General features: G+C 51.9%; 1 protein-coding gene across 2 annotated transcripts in view; it reads left to right on the top strand.

The window, feature by feature from the left end:
- LOC144165230 (putative ATP-dependent RNA helicase TDRD12) overlaps positions 1-14445 on the top strand; it is a 146491-nt gene that overhangs the window by 88820 nt on the left and 43226 nt on the right. For both annotated transcript variants that reach the window (XM_077695349.1, XM_077695348.1), the window contains exons 21-23: positions 5337-5475; positions 8404-8520; positions 10456-10723. In XM_077695349.1, the coding sequence (XP_077551475.1) occupies positions 5337-5475; positions 8404-8520; positions 10456-10723 (524 nt within the window). The remainder of the gene's footprint in view (positions 1-5336; positions 5476-8403; positions 8521-10455; positions 10724-14445) is intronic.

The following is a 14445-nucleotide window of genomic DNA, read 5'->3' as shown; positions in this document are numbered from 1 at the left end:
CAGCCACGATTTGGCAATCCCTAGACGAAAAGCGTACCCGCGGTACCCCACATGCGGTCCGCCGGCATCGCCTTTGGCAGAACAAACCTCCTCCGAACGCAGCAGTAAGGTCCGTTTGTAAATATGTAAATAGTACGTCGTTTGGCTCTGTGTGAGTCGCGCTCCGAGATGGAGCGGGCGACGCTGTCGCCGGAGGCTGATGACCGCTCGTGTTGCGGTAGGTCCCGTGCGCTATGCAGCCAGGCTGCTGCAAGCGCGTTTTTTATTTTTTGTCTCGGACCCGTGCTTGCAAGGAACGGATGGGAGTTCTGCCGATAAAATCTCACCCGACAATGCCCCGAGAGGCGCATCTAGGGTGACGATTTGCCGCAGTCTAGGGAGGCCGCGTTGGGCTTCCCCGACTCGCGACAGGCCGGATAAGCGAGCGACCGTAAGACTTTTACGAAGTTGAGTCACTCTGCGAAATAGTCCGGCCGCGCACACAGCGAGGAGGCTTTTTTCTTCTCGCTCGTGCCGCGCATGCCACAGCGCGAAGTCCGGATCACGCAAGTTATCCCACTTCATGCACCCAATCGAGAGGCGCAACCACGGCAAAATGCGGCGTACACTTGGGGACTCCACCCCGGTAGCCGTAGTCGTCGGTTCCTTTCGGGCTGCCGCTGTTTGCTTCGCGGATCGGCGACATTTTCGCCCTGCGGAAGCACTAGGCATGCGCGATGAGGACGAAGGACCGCGATATTCACCCGTTTGGCTTTTTCCGCGGGCCTGATCATGCGTCCTCACGTCCGAGCGCAGCGTTGGCGCGGGGCGACGTTTCCGCCCCATGTCCAACCCTACCGAGCGCCAGCGAGCGCCAACGCCGCAGCCACGGAGACGTTGCTTCGCGACGCCCGACTGGGCAGCGAGTTTTCCCCCTCTTCTCCGTGGCGGGCGAAAGCGCGTCACGTCAGGCGACGGGCACACCAATTGGCCCAATAGCCCACGTGACACGGCAGGTGAACCCTCTCTCATGGCGGATGTCGGAGAGACACCGCGGGAGAAGGGCACGCCACTCAATCGGCGGCCTAGGGAACGACGCGGGCCTCACGCCCTTCGTTCCAGTATTCTTCCCTCCATGCCTTCGTCGCCGATAGCGACGCTTTGGAAGGGGGGGAGGATGGCCGCCGACGAAGCGAAACGGGGAATGCCGGCTACCTTCCGTGCGACCGCTGTTACGCACTACGCAGCCGTTAGCTCTCCCCAGTTTCTCGCGGCACCGGCGTTACGGCCGCTTTTTTCGGCCCGAGCCTTTGCACGCCCCTATCGCTGTTCCCGGCAGGTAGTTTTGGGTTTCGCCTTCCGTCTCCCTTTTTGCAGCACTGTTCCTTGGCTCGGTCCCCAGCCCGGTGTTCTTCAGTCTTCAGTTGCCGCACCACACACCGCCCTTGCCACACGCCTCCTGCACCGACCGGCGGCTTCAACGTCGCCACTCGCCATGGCCATGGCACGCCTCTGCAGCTCGGGCGCTCCGGCGCTTTCTCGGGGCACTCCCTCACGATGCCTCGTGCGGCGTCGCTCGCCGCGGCTCCCCTCCTTGGCGCCTTCGACGAGCGCGGCCTGGGTGCTTCTTCGGGACCTTCAGCCGGTACGCCACCCTGCAGCTGCGGCTACCTTCCACCTCCGGTGGCCCTCTCCTGCTGCAGCTGGTCGAGCTACGCCTGGCGGCTTCAACCCTCGAGCCTGTTGCTCGAGCGTCCGGCGTGAACCTGCCCCGCGGTCTGGCGGTCTTGGGCCTGGCTCTCCGGTGTCCTGACGAGTCATCTAGACGGCCCCTGCTCGTGCCGACCACTCTGGCGTCGTGTCGAACTTTGGAACGGCGTGTCTTCGAAGTGTGGGCGTGTGTGTGTCGGCGTGGACTCCAACGTGCGGACATTTGCGGACTTCTTGGGCTGGGGACCCGTTGTAAGCTCGTAGGGTATGTGCGGTGCCTGCTGTTGTCGAGCCGGTCCTTCAGACCGGGCTCGGTCTTGAGGAGGGGGGGATGTGGGGATCCGCTTGATCCCCTTTCCTCCTCCCGCGAGCGCGATGTTCGAACGAGCGCGCTTTCCCGCGCACGTGACGTCAACCTCGCGGGCCGACGCGCCGGCGGGCACCGACTGTCCCGCCGCCGCTGTCGCTCCTCCTCGCCCGGGAACCTGCCTCCTCTCCTCAGCGCCTTAAAACCGGACGCGCCCGTTTCGGAGCTCTCTCTCTCTGCTCTCGGGTCTCGGTGGGCTCTCTCGCGAGCTCTCTGGATGCCTCTCTGGCTCCAGGGACTCAGAGAGGAGATGGAGGATAGGGTATAGGGAACGCGAGGGGTCGCGGCTCGTATCGCACCCTCGCCGCCCACGTCCAGGAGAAGGGAGTCGGATACCGGGGCGCTCCATGCCCCCGGCCGGCTCGTCTCCTCCCCGCCGCGCCGGCCGGTCGGGCGCTGTTTGGCCCCGATCGGACGCGCGTCGGTACAGTGTAGTTCTTAACCCGGCCTTGGCGTTATTATGCACTGTACCACTGGGCCAATAAACCCCCTTGGTTCGTCCCGGCCCCTTGGAGCCTGTCGTCGCCTGTGTCGGTGAGTCGAACCCGTCGCGGCGTCTCCCTTGTGGACGCCGCGTACCTCTCTGGGGCATTTTGGATGGGTCATTTCCGGGCGTCGAGCTGACATCGTCGCTCAACGTCTCTAACGAGGCTAGCCGGGGTCGTTTGTTATCCCGTAGCTAGACCCGGTAAGCCCACAACGTAATGAACGAGAATCACAATTCATTAACGCCAAATAGAAATAAAATAGTAGTAATAATAATACTTTTATTACTCGGAACAGAAAACTACAAAGTCACAGGCCTGCCAAAGCCACAGTAGGCTTGAAGGGCAGCGCCTGGCAGGCAGCGGAAACCCGTGCCCATAGCCGAACATAAAAAAGTAACAGAATCGGCTATTCAAGATGGTACAGTATCACCCCGAGTTCGAATACAAAACATGGTGAACTGTAAAACCATTACAGGCTACACTCTTCCACAGAGTGACGGGAATCTGAGAAAACAAGCCAACAGAGGTGGGCATCAGCGGCAAGCAGAGTTAGGCAACTTCACAGCAAAATGCACGGAGGCGATTTTTCAGATTACAATGACTGTTCACTTCAGATACACTGGGTGGCAGTTTATTGAAGGATGATGGAACATAGTAGCACCGCATTCTTTTACCATACCTTGTAAGACACCGTGGTACCCGATACAGATCTCTTGGTCTAAGGCTATGCGTAGGAATGTATTTTTCTGTGTAGTCACTCGTCCAAAAATGCTTTAACACTTATTCATTAACAGCATAGTAAAATTGGGCAATTGTAACGGTGTGAAAATATTTGCACTTCAGGGGAGGCTTTCATTGTAGGCTACATTTTTTAGCAGAAAGCTTAGAATGGAGTTCAGCCTCTGCTGCCATCGAGCTGCGCAGTGACCATACACTGTAAGGCTGTAACAAAGAACACTAGGCCAACGCATGCAAAACAATCTTCTGCACTGATAAAGGCATAAAGTAACGCAAGTTGTGCAAAATGCACGAAAGCGCGCACAGCTTTTTACAGATGTATGCTAAATGAGAATTTCATGTCAGGTCATTGTCAAAAATTAGTCCAATATATTTTACAGACGAAACATACTTTACCAGTTTGCACGTACAATAAGAACATGAAGACGTGTGCAGAATTAACGGGTAATTAAGCACTACATTTTTTAACGGATTGTGGAAGCACTGAAGTTGCGTTTTAACAATACTAAGCGTAATTAAATTAGCAGCAAACCAGTCCATTGCACGAGTTACTGCAGTCTGCAACGATGCAGTGGCCGATGAACGTGTGAACCGGAGGAAACCATCAAAATGTCATCAGCGTATTGAAAGCATGCAGAGAAGGGCTCCTCGATTCATTTATAGTAGCTTTTGTAGCACTTCAGCTTCAGTTATGGTTCCGTATTCTCTTATCCAGAGCACATTTGCCCTCATTATCGGCAAGAAACGGAGTGTCAGGGCTGTAGTTTTTTTACTTAGTTAGTGGGTGTTACAGCGTAAATCTTTTGGCTATAGTTTTTTTTTTCTTGGGTATGCTACTATAGCAACCCCTTTCCAAACAAAGGCAAACTGTTTCAAGATTTCTTTTTTCCTAGGGCAGTGCTTGATTGCAACACTGTCTAATAATGAAGTGCTCGTCGTTTCCATTCTTAGTGTGAAACGTCGCTGTCTGTACGTGTATTGTTGCCATGATTGTGTGAATCATTACCTCCGTGTGTTTTCTCAAACAAACATTTCTGTACTGCCCTGCCAAACTTTTCCTTGGGGATTGCACCAATCATATCTGCTACGACAGGGTACGCTTTGATGTAAACCAGCTGGCAGGCTGCTGCGAGTGCGTTGGAACAGGGGCTTTTATAGTTATGCCCCTTCCTGGGGGCCGCAAAGCACTGTAGTGGGATGTAATGGAAGCCACGAGGAGTGCTGTTAGTGCCCAAAGCAGCGGGAAATGGGGTGGGCCATTTTTCGCGTACGCTGTGCGAGCAGACTTATTGTGGTCAGCTGTTTCATGAGTCGTAAACCAGCAAGCGTTGATCAAGGTGGCAAAAAAAAAAAAAAAAAAAAAAAAAAACACTGACGATGACTAGACTGCCTAATGCGAAATTTGTGCGCAGTGTGCACTCCAGTCTTCTCGGTCATGGCACGTAGCTGCTGCGTCTCAGGAAGTGATTGTATGATCAGTGAATGCACGGCGGCATGTGCTACTACTCTGCTGTTATCTCGCGGTGCATTGCTGCCACCAGCCAGCGCATTGTGGCGAATCGTGTTTGAACGTCCCACGCAAATGTCACGTGGTTCAGATGAGTTGCCAACGGAGCAGCGCCTGGGGAAAGTGCAAGGGGGAAGGAGTGAGAGAGGTTACGCCGCAGCTGTGCGTGCTGCCCTCCCGTTCAAAGTTTCGCAGATGCTCTTCTCGGCTTTCTTTCTGCCTTGGCTGCTTCGTTTGCTCGGTTACGCGGAAGAGAGAACGCAGAAAATCTGTCAGCGTATACCTCGGCGGTTATGCCACGTTTGGCACTGTAGGCGTTTCTAACGAGAAAGTGTTGCGTTCAGTTTTTGTTTGTGCTTTTGCTGAAGCCGTGTTGTGCTGTTGGGGTGATTGCTGGTTGTGAATGGTTGCCCGGGCATGGCACCTGTTGTCGGGTGCTCATTACCCGAGCTTTATGCTTCAGATTTTTCACTCGTAATGAGCACAGGAGTTGTGTTCGCGCAAATGTGGTGGCTTTGGCGCTGACACATGCCCCTCTGATTTTCAGTGTCGGCGAGAGGCAAGGAGAGCAGCCTTGCCCAGCCCAGCCGTGCGTTCCTGGAGACGACCGGCTACACGGACGTGTTTCTCTGCACCGTGGAGTCCCCCTCCCATTTCTATGTACGGAATCGCAAGTTCGACTCATGGTAAGAGAAGAGAGGGGAGCGCTTTTGTTTTAAAGAGAAATCCTTAGGTGTCGCACGAAATGCGAAAACGGATTGTACAGATAGTTGTCATCGCCGTTGTCGGCGCCAACGGAAATGGCACTGCAAAGAGGAAAAGAGGGCATGAATCGGGTTCGTATGCCGAGAATGTACCCCGTGTACCGAGAACTCCCAAATTTCATGCACGAAACTAACTTGTTTTTGTTTCTGTAAGTGCACTCATCTATGCCACAGGGCAAACTTTCGAATTAAAAAAAAAGAAAAAGAAAAAAGCACCGTCGGAAAGCTGCAATGTGAAGTGTGGCTGCATTCTGACCGTCGGAGTAATCCATGTCAAAAGACGGAGAAATGAAAGCCAAGAAGGATGCACACACACGACTGTGGTGACCGGTCCCACGAACGTAGTGCGCAGCAAGGAGGACGCAGCAGCCATTGTCAGGGCTGTACGCACACCAACCCTACAGGTCATGTGCTCGACCTTGTATTGACACTGTCGTCACGGCCTCTCGTGCGTGTACGTGGAAGTTAATCCATTACGAAGAGGGCAGGAAGAAAAGACATGCTCTTCATCTGTGTCTCTGTCTTCTTTCGTGCCTTTTTTATTGATGTTCCAGTGCCAACTCACCCAACTGTACATTGTACTGAAGTTCATCTGTTTAGCGCCACCAGGTGGTGGCAGCAGTGAAGAAGTCTTTGATAAGCATGGGCTTTACGCTTGAGTGCCCGAGGACCTTGTCTGTGTGTTCTGGAACTTTGGTCGTGGTATCCTGGCTGGTGGCAGCCTGACCTCACTGCACCGTCTCCAGATTCTCCGTGTTCCCGAGTAAGTCTCGTGGTCCTGGAAGGGGACAGAAACGACCTCTCCCAAAACGCAGTGCACTGAGCACCCCTGGTGCGAGCTCCACAGCTGTCGGCAAAGCTTGCAGCAGAAGACCATGATGCGTACAGAAACGGGCAAGATGGGGCACGCTGCTTGCACAAGGTTCACGGGCATTTTTCGGGAAACCGCTTCTCTCGTGACCAGCCACGGTTGCCGCAGTTGCAGCGGCAACAGGCACAGCAATGAAGGGAGCTGGTTTCTTTGTAGCAGCTAGGCCTGGTAGTGCGGCTTCAGAGCAGCCCAGTGCTGTCATGCTTCCCCTGATAAAACATATACTGCCCACTGATTTTCTACAGCTCACTTTGTTTCTTTTTTCTTCTTTCTCGAGCAGTGACCAGTCTTGTATACTTCCGTCTTGCAGTTCTTAAAACATAGAGCAGTTCTTAAAACATAGAGTTGAAAGAAATTTGGAGGAACTGTGAAAATTTGTTCGTATTAGCAGGAATGTTTGTCGCATTGTGCACGTCCGTCACAAGAGAGGAGGAGGCTTGTTCGTCTTAACAAGTTCCTCTTACTCCGAGTCTACTGCATCTCTCATTGCCACTGTGCATGTGAGTAAGTAAAACGTTTATGGGGGCTCCCAAGTTCTTTTCTATAATGTGACATATTGCGTAGCATCACTTGTGGTCAAGTTATGCTGCAAAAGTATGCTGCTGAATGTTTTGCTGTGGAGTTACTGTACCGTGTCACCAAACCCACACCTGTGCTTCTTAGTGCGAGTTGGCTTCACTGCAAGCCTACGTGGGGAAGCCAGCTTGGAGACACCAAGCTTTGCATTGAGCCCCTGTAATGTCGGCTGTACCGCATCATACACGTGCGTTGCAGCGAAGGCATCTTTTTGGGGGTAATATAAAGAGTCATATCAATATGTTAAGGTCCAAGAACTTTTTCTTTCTGCCAAATTTGAAGGTCAATTAGGAGTCATTGGCAGTAATTTTGATTGGAGGTTTCTGGCTTCTCCAGCTTGTGGTTGTGGTGGTATATATGGACGCCACCGTTTTGTTTAATTGATGAAGTTGAAGTTTATTGAAAAGAGACGTAATGAAAGATGGACAGGTGAGAGTGCAAAGCTGGGCGAGTTGGCAAGGATCCGCGAATAAAACTGCGCAAGGAACAGGACGGAAGTAGAAACTGGCAAGGATGGGCGCTGACTCGCACACCTCAACAGGCCTCCGAACGGGACAAGGATCTTTGACCTTGAGCACCAACGTGCACTCCTAAACAGCACTGCCTAGCCCCATGTTCACGGACTAATGCCCCGAAAGGGCCCTCAGTCTTGTGCGTTTTGGGCGTGATAAATGGCCTGAGGGTCAATGCCTCGCTGTTTCGAGGGCATCATGTGGGTGTCCTCTCTCTGCTGCGTTGCACCAACTTCAGTGCAAGTTTGTTATAAACTGGAAAATACAGGGGCTGCCACAAAAGATGCCGTTTATAGAGCTTCACAAAACAGGCTTCAGGAATTTCTCGCGAGAGTAGGGTTGTAGCACTTGGTCACGAAAAGTTGGCCCTGATTCGCGGCCCTCTTAGCCAACATGCCTGCACCAGACCCCAGGTAGCCCCTCGGGAGGGCTGAAAGCAAAGTCCCTCTTCTGTGGCTTGTCCTCGCTTACCTTGGAGGGCCTTCTCCACGAGGAGTGCTCACTGACATGTCCTTGTTTCCTGGGAGCGCAGAGCAGAGTGCGGCCCTGCTATTCACCCACTGTGTAGGGGGCATCTACGAGCACTGACAAACGGGCACACGCTGGATAGTGCAATCACGGCAGTTTCCTAATTGGGCATCGAGGCACAAGCATTGCACTCGGTGCTGGCAGTGGCACTCCGTGTGTGATGGCACGCACAGGCCTACTCCCAAAGCTCATCACTCCAAGTGGCTTGCCCTCGAGACGTGCCAGTGCATGGTCAAGGGCAGTCGGTGCGTTGACGCTGCTTCACCCCTGGAGCAGCGTCGTGTTTCCTCCAGTTTGTTGCGCCACTCTGACTTGCCCGGAATAGCGTTGCGGTGCTTGAGGGGCCCGCTCCTTCCTTTCCAGCCTGGAGGCCCTGGAGGACGACATCCAGCGAGCGGTGGAGACGGGACAGGCCAGGCCACTGCTGCAGTCGGTGTGGCAAGGGAGGGCCTGCCTGGCCCGCTTCGAAGGCATCGGCAGGCGAGTGTCCCTTCTCTTCGGTTAATTAAGGGGGCACTGACACAAAATTTTGCATCTTTTTTTTTTATCACCTGTATAAACCTCATTTGCTTCAGCTTGCGACGGTTGTTTAATTAGAGGCATCTTCAATGCGGCCAGTCGCAGTTTCGGTTTCAGTGGGTGCAGCGAAACGATGTATTTTGTGTGAACAAAGCTGACCACGTGACCATCGGAGGGATATCACAGAGCAGAGTTGCCATAGCACTGTCGAATCCGCATCGCCGGCAGTTTCTCCGAATGCCCCCACATACTGATCTCGTGAGCTGCTCAATTAAAAAGCGACCGTGGACGTGACGCAGGCGCTGCGAGTGCAAATGCTACCGCGGCTAAAGAACGACGCGTGACGCTCGAAGCAAGACACGCGCTTGGAGCAGCCGGCCAGTCTGCCTACAGTTCCACCTACAGATGTGTTCGGCTTAGCACTGCAGCGGATATTCGATTGCTGCTCTCATAAGCGGTGCAAATGGCAATTTTTAATGCAACCCGCCATCACATCATTAACTCCTTTCTCATATACCGTACTTACCCGATTCTAACGCGCACCCAATTTTCCTGCCAAAAAAAAACGAAAAAACTTGCCCCTCTGATCGTAACGCGCACGGAAATTGAGCAATAAAAATGAATGCGAGAGAAACGGGTGATTTATTTCTCGAAGTAATCTCGCTCATCTCACTCCTCGTCGCTCTCCGCTGATCACAACATCTCGTCCTTGGTGCCGTCAAGCGCGTTCGTGATGCCACACTTTTGAATGAACGTTCAACCATGGTCAATGAGATCGTGGCCCACGCCTCGCACGCCCATCCCGCGAGCTTCTCCAGAGGCGCACGCTTCAGCCGACCGCTCGTTTTGAACGCGTGAGAGCCGCTGCTACCATTGCTGTTATCATGCGCGCAAGTGGAACGATTTGACGATTTGTGTGAACGCCGAGAGAAAAGCCTAGGCGCCTGTGTTTCCTGTGTCCGAAAAATTGTTTCTAGAAGCTTTGGCGCCATCTTGAGATGGCGATGGGTGGGACAAAATTTCCGCTGTTTCGGCAGTTTCGGTTTCGTATCCAATTCTAACGCGCATGCGATTTTTCGGCCTATTTTTCCGGGAAAAAAATGCGCGTTAGAATCGGGTAATTACGCTAAGCTGCCATGGTTGGGACCTGGGTCCAATTTCGTGCAGCGGCAACAAGCTATCACTCAAGCTACCTGCACCGGCCTGCGCCACTTCGCGTGGAGGTACCAAAATGCGGGAAGTTCTCCAGAAGCACAGGGTGGGGCACCACTATACAGTATGCTAGCCTCCCCCCCCCCCCCAAATATCGGGGTGCAGTGGCAGATGCTGGTGTGAGGCCACGGCACCCCTGTTGAGGAGGTAGCGGATTGAAAAGATGCATGTGCTCCAGTGAGCTCTCCCAGCGTTGCATTCTGTTTAATTGCCCTCATGGCCGAAAGTACATTGAAGAGGGGAAGTGTACAGCCTACATTTTTAGCAAAGAAGAGTGTTTAATGCTATTTTTAGAGACGAAATGTATGCAAAAAAGAGCCGGCTTATCTACATATTATACAAGGGAAACAGAAAGGGGAACAACTTTTGATAACGAGCAATGCAACACCCAGTCACTTCAACCTGCACAAAAACCATAAATAGATGTGCACAGTGACAGCAGTGCAAAGCAGTGAAGCTCATCAGCACACCAGAGTGGGTGCACAACCACTTTTGGGGTTATTTGGAATTGTTAGCATCAACCAAGGCTGCTTGAAGGTGGTTCCGCCTTGATGGCCTCTTTGGAATGGAAGGTAAGAAGCGCCACAACAAAAACGCATGCCCACTTAGTGGTGACGATCACGTTGCCGGTTCCTCCAAAATGGAAATCCCCCCCATGTTTGTGCGTCCTGCCACGTCCTGCAGGTGGTACCGTGCGCAAGTCCGGGAAGTCTTAAACGAGGGCCAAGAGGCCGTGGTGTTCTTTGCGGACTATGGAGACACAGGCCGCTTTCCTACGAACCAGCTGCTCGCGGTGCTCCCGTGGATGATGTTGCTGCCGTACCAGGCGGTCCCGTGCTCCCTGGCTGGAGTGCGGCCGGAGGTGGAAGACGGTTGGGCACCGACGGCGGGGTCCACACTGGAGGACTTTGGCTACGATGGGGCCGACAACAGCCGACCGCTGTGTCTGCGGGTGCGTTCTCTCGTTTCTGTCCACAACTGTGGGAGGGGGGAACTTTCTTGAGAAGACCGAACTGTTGAAAACGAGAAAGCGTGCTCAGCTGCAGGCATGTTCGTTCCCATGTCCTGATGCTTACAACTGGTGCCCTGATAAAGAAAAGTGTTGGACTTCTGATCTTCCCCCTCTGTTTGGCTGACTGCCACCATTCTGTTTCATTCGCGGGCTTCCAGAATGGCGTCAGCAGCATGGTTGAGGCATGTTCGCTGTTTTTACACGACCCGATTGTGATAAGGGATTGATCAAACCACCCCCGTTGCACAAAGGACTGCGTAGTGACTGCTGGCTGATGCTGTGCCGCTCGCATAGTGGCTTCTCCAAACATTTCTTCTCACATTGTCTACATTGTCAGGAGTCTGCTTCCTCATCAGTACCTTGCTTCGCACTATCTGAACTATCGTTTGCTTTGCTTCTTGTTGTTTTTAACTGCACACAGCGCCGTAACGATTTGAGAAGGAACTGGCTCACAAAAGCTGTGTGATGGGCGAATTGGTTCATAAGTGCGCATTTTGCCTGGGGCACTGTGGTAGGGTACTCTTTTTAGGCCACTCTTCATCTGCTGTGTGGCATTTCGCCTAAGTGTGAGCTGATTGTTTCACTTTTGCTCCAAGGAAAAGATACTTTTTCGTAATTGCCAGTCTCTTCGGTTTGTTAGTTGACCAGGGTTTCTGTGGTGTGGTTTAGTGCGAAATCATACTTTGGAAGTCATTTGTTTCAGTGAAACGTGTGTTTGAGTATTTGTCAGAAGTCAAGTTTTTAAACCTCATTTCCTATAATGCATAATGAAATCTGGCCCTATACACCAGCCATGCCCATTGTCGTTTTGTGATTTTACTTTTGTTTTTGCTGACTTTACTTAGTGGTTAAGGTTTCACCCTCATATATGACTATTGTTTTGGTGCTCTTTGCCCCAGTTGGCCTTGCGCCATAAACATCCAACTATCATCATCATCATCATACTTTGGAAATAAATTTTCTAGTTAGTAGTTCATTCATTCCATGCTCAAGGGGAGGTGCGAGTTGAAAAGTCGTGACAGTTGTATTGCTGCAAATACAAATGCCTCGAACTTTCCATATTGATTTTCTCCTTTTCGATTGTCTGGTAACCTCCAATGTTTTGTGGAAAGTCTCTCGCAAACTTACAATTGAGCGATTAAAACGAAATTTAACATACATTTTTCTGAAGAAGTACAGTGTAGACCATTTATAACGTAACCGCTTATAGTGCGGGACCGGATATAACGCGGGTTTTTGCGACCCCCGGTTTGCCTCCCATACAACTCAATGCATAAGCATACCGCTTAAGATGCAGTTGGCCGAAGCACAATACCGTTTATAGTGCGGTTTTTCGGCGGGTCTGCTGATCGACCGGCGCAGCTGAGGTATTGTTTTAGGGTAGCAAAATAAAAAAGAAAGGATGAAATGTGCACTGGTCCTTGCCCTCCTCCAACGTAGACACCCAAAGAAAAAAAAATAGGCACCCTTTAGTTTGTGCGTACCTGACAACCACAACTGACCTTGCTTGATGCAACTCGGAAGATAGCGACAGACTCCCCATCCGCGCGTGGCAACTTGATTTTATTAATCGTGAACCGCATGGCCCGTTTTTGCGCACGAATCGTGCACATCGGTGTTGCGCGTGAGGTTTTTTTTTTTTTTTTTTTTTTTTTTGTGCTCGTTGTGACGATTCCGCGCTCGCGGTGGCTTCTTCGAGTGGCAGTGGGAGGAGCCTGACGACTTGCACCAATGGGGAGACGCGTACCTAGTGGCGGGAGATTCGAAGCGCTCCGACCTCCGAGCCGGCTAGCCGCGCCAGAGGCGCCAGCGATGTTTAGGCTTACCACCGCGGTATTTTTTGATGGGCACTTTCACAAGCAGCGTGGATGGCAGTTTATATTCCACTTTTCGCCCACATTATTAGCTCTTTTCTTGCATGAGCATCTTCGCTTGCGTCCCGTGCGGCATTTCAGCGAGCGGTTAGAAGCGGTCGCTGGAACTTACTGGAACTGCCTGCACCGCTTCACGGCCAGTGCCGACGCCATGTTGCCACCTCTTACCGCGCCGCCCAACGTTACTAGATAGGTTCAGTTGTAAAACTCTCCCCATGCGCCGCGCATCGCCGGCGTCTCCGTTTCCCGGCGTGCCGCGAGAGGGCGGGACCGCCGCATTTTGCTCTACCCGGCCGCTGCTCGTCGCGTGCAACGGCGCCTCTCCCAACGCCTCTTCGGCGTTCTCATGACGTTAGCGCGCGATAATATTAAAGACTACCTGCTACCCGCCAAGTTGTCCGCGTCCAGACTACATCTAGGCCAGAGTACTTTCCAGTAGTTGCTCAGGATCGCTAATGTGGGGCGTAAAAGCCGTTCGTTACAGCTCATTGCTTTGCTTTCTTCAACAGGTCAGCCGAAGCGCATCGTAGTTTGCGCACGCTTGCGTCGGCTGCTCGCTGGTAGTGCTGGTAGTCAACCACGAGCGTGAACGGTCTGCAGCGAGCTGTTAGCATAGAATAAGCCTCCGTTAAAGCTTAGTTTGATTGACTCTTCCGAATTTTATAAAAAAAATCATGAAACCGCTTATTTTATTTCCAGCCAAAGAAGCAAGGTCAGCATTGGAGCTACGTCACTTAGTGGCTCTAGTAATTCGACCCGCCGCGGTGGCTCAGTGGCTAAGGCATTGCGCTGCTGAGCACGAGGTCGCGGGTTCGATTCCCGGCCGCGGCGGCCGCTTTTCTGATGGAGGCGAAAAGCAAAAACGCCCGTGTGCACGAGATTTCGGCGCACGATAAAGATCCCCAGGTGGTCAAAATTAATCCGGAGCCCTCCACTACGGCGCGCCTCATCGCCTGCGTTGCGTCGGCGCGTTAAACCCTACCATCAATCAAATCTCTAGTAATTCAGGCCGCTCAAAGACGAAACTTCCTAATTTTCTCGACGTCCTTTTTAAAATAGTACCTTTTCCATGTTTTGCCCTGACAACAGTTAGCTTTACCAAACGTCACTAAGAAGCGACATTTCTGCAAAAGGCGAAATATCTCTAACTGAATTCAATTAACTGACGAAGTAAAGCTTACATGTCAATAAGCATAAAGTTCTTTTCGGCAATTCATTGGTTTTCACAGAACACACTTTACGGCAGACACGAAGTAGAAAAATATATCCAACGTTTTTTTTTATTTACAATCAACTCCACATCTTTTTTGCTTAAAGGAGTCATGAAGAGAAAACACAAGTTTGGTTCATTCAAAAGATTGTGTCGTTAGAATCATACTGACACCACTTTTAACGTAAACTTCGCTCAAATAAGCTGCATAATTAGGAAAAACGGGAATGGTCATGCGACCCACCACCTAATTTCCCGCAACAGAACCTGTGATGTCACATGGGCTAAGCTCTGCGATTGGCGGAGGCTGGCAGAAGCAGACGCAAATTAGGTAGAGCTTACAAACTAGACGAACGAGCGATTTGCGCTTAAATTTAGGGCACATTCTTTACAAAGCAATAAGAATGATGGGACAAACAGTGGAAGTTACGAAAGCACATGTAAACATAGAAGTACTGATGCGTTCTGCTGTTCGTACTGCGCACAGCATGCTTTGGTTTAGCTGCACAGCACTACGGGGCTTGGGGTTGTCTCAGACGACACTGGCCGATTGACGCAAGCAACGGTGTCTTACGTGA

The sequence above is a fragment of the Haemaphysalis longicornis genome, unplaced genomic scaffold (assembly GCF_048455015.1).
Source record: "Haemaphysalis longicornis isolate Haplotype H1 unplaced genomic scaffold, Haemaphysalis longicornis Haplotype H1 scaffold_14, whole genome shotgun sequence".
Classification (NCBI taxonomy): Eukaryota; Metazoa; Arthropoda; class Arachnida; order Ixodida; family Ixodidae; genus Haemaphysalis; species Haemaphysalis longicornis.
Note: the sequence above shows the minus strand (reverse complement) of the source record. Positions and strands in the feature narration are given on the sequence as shown.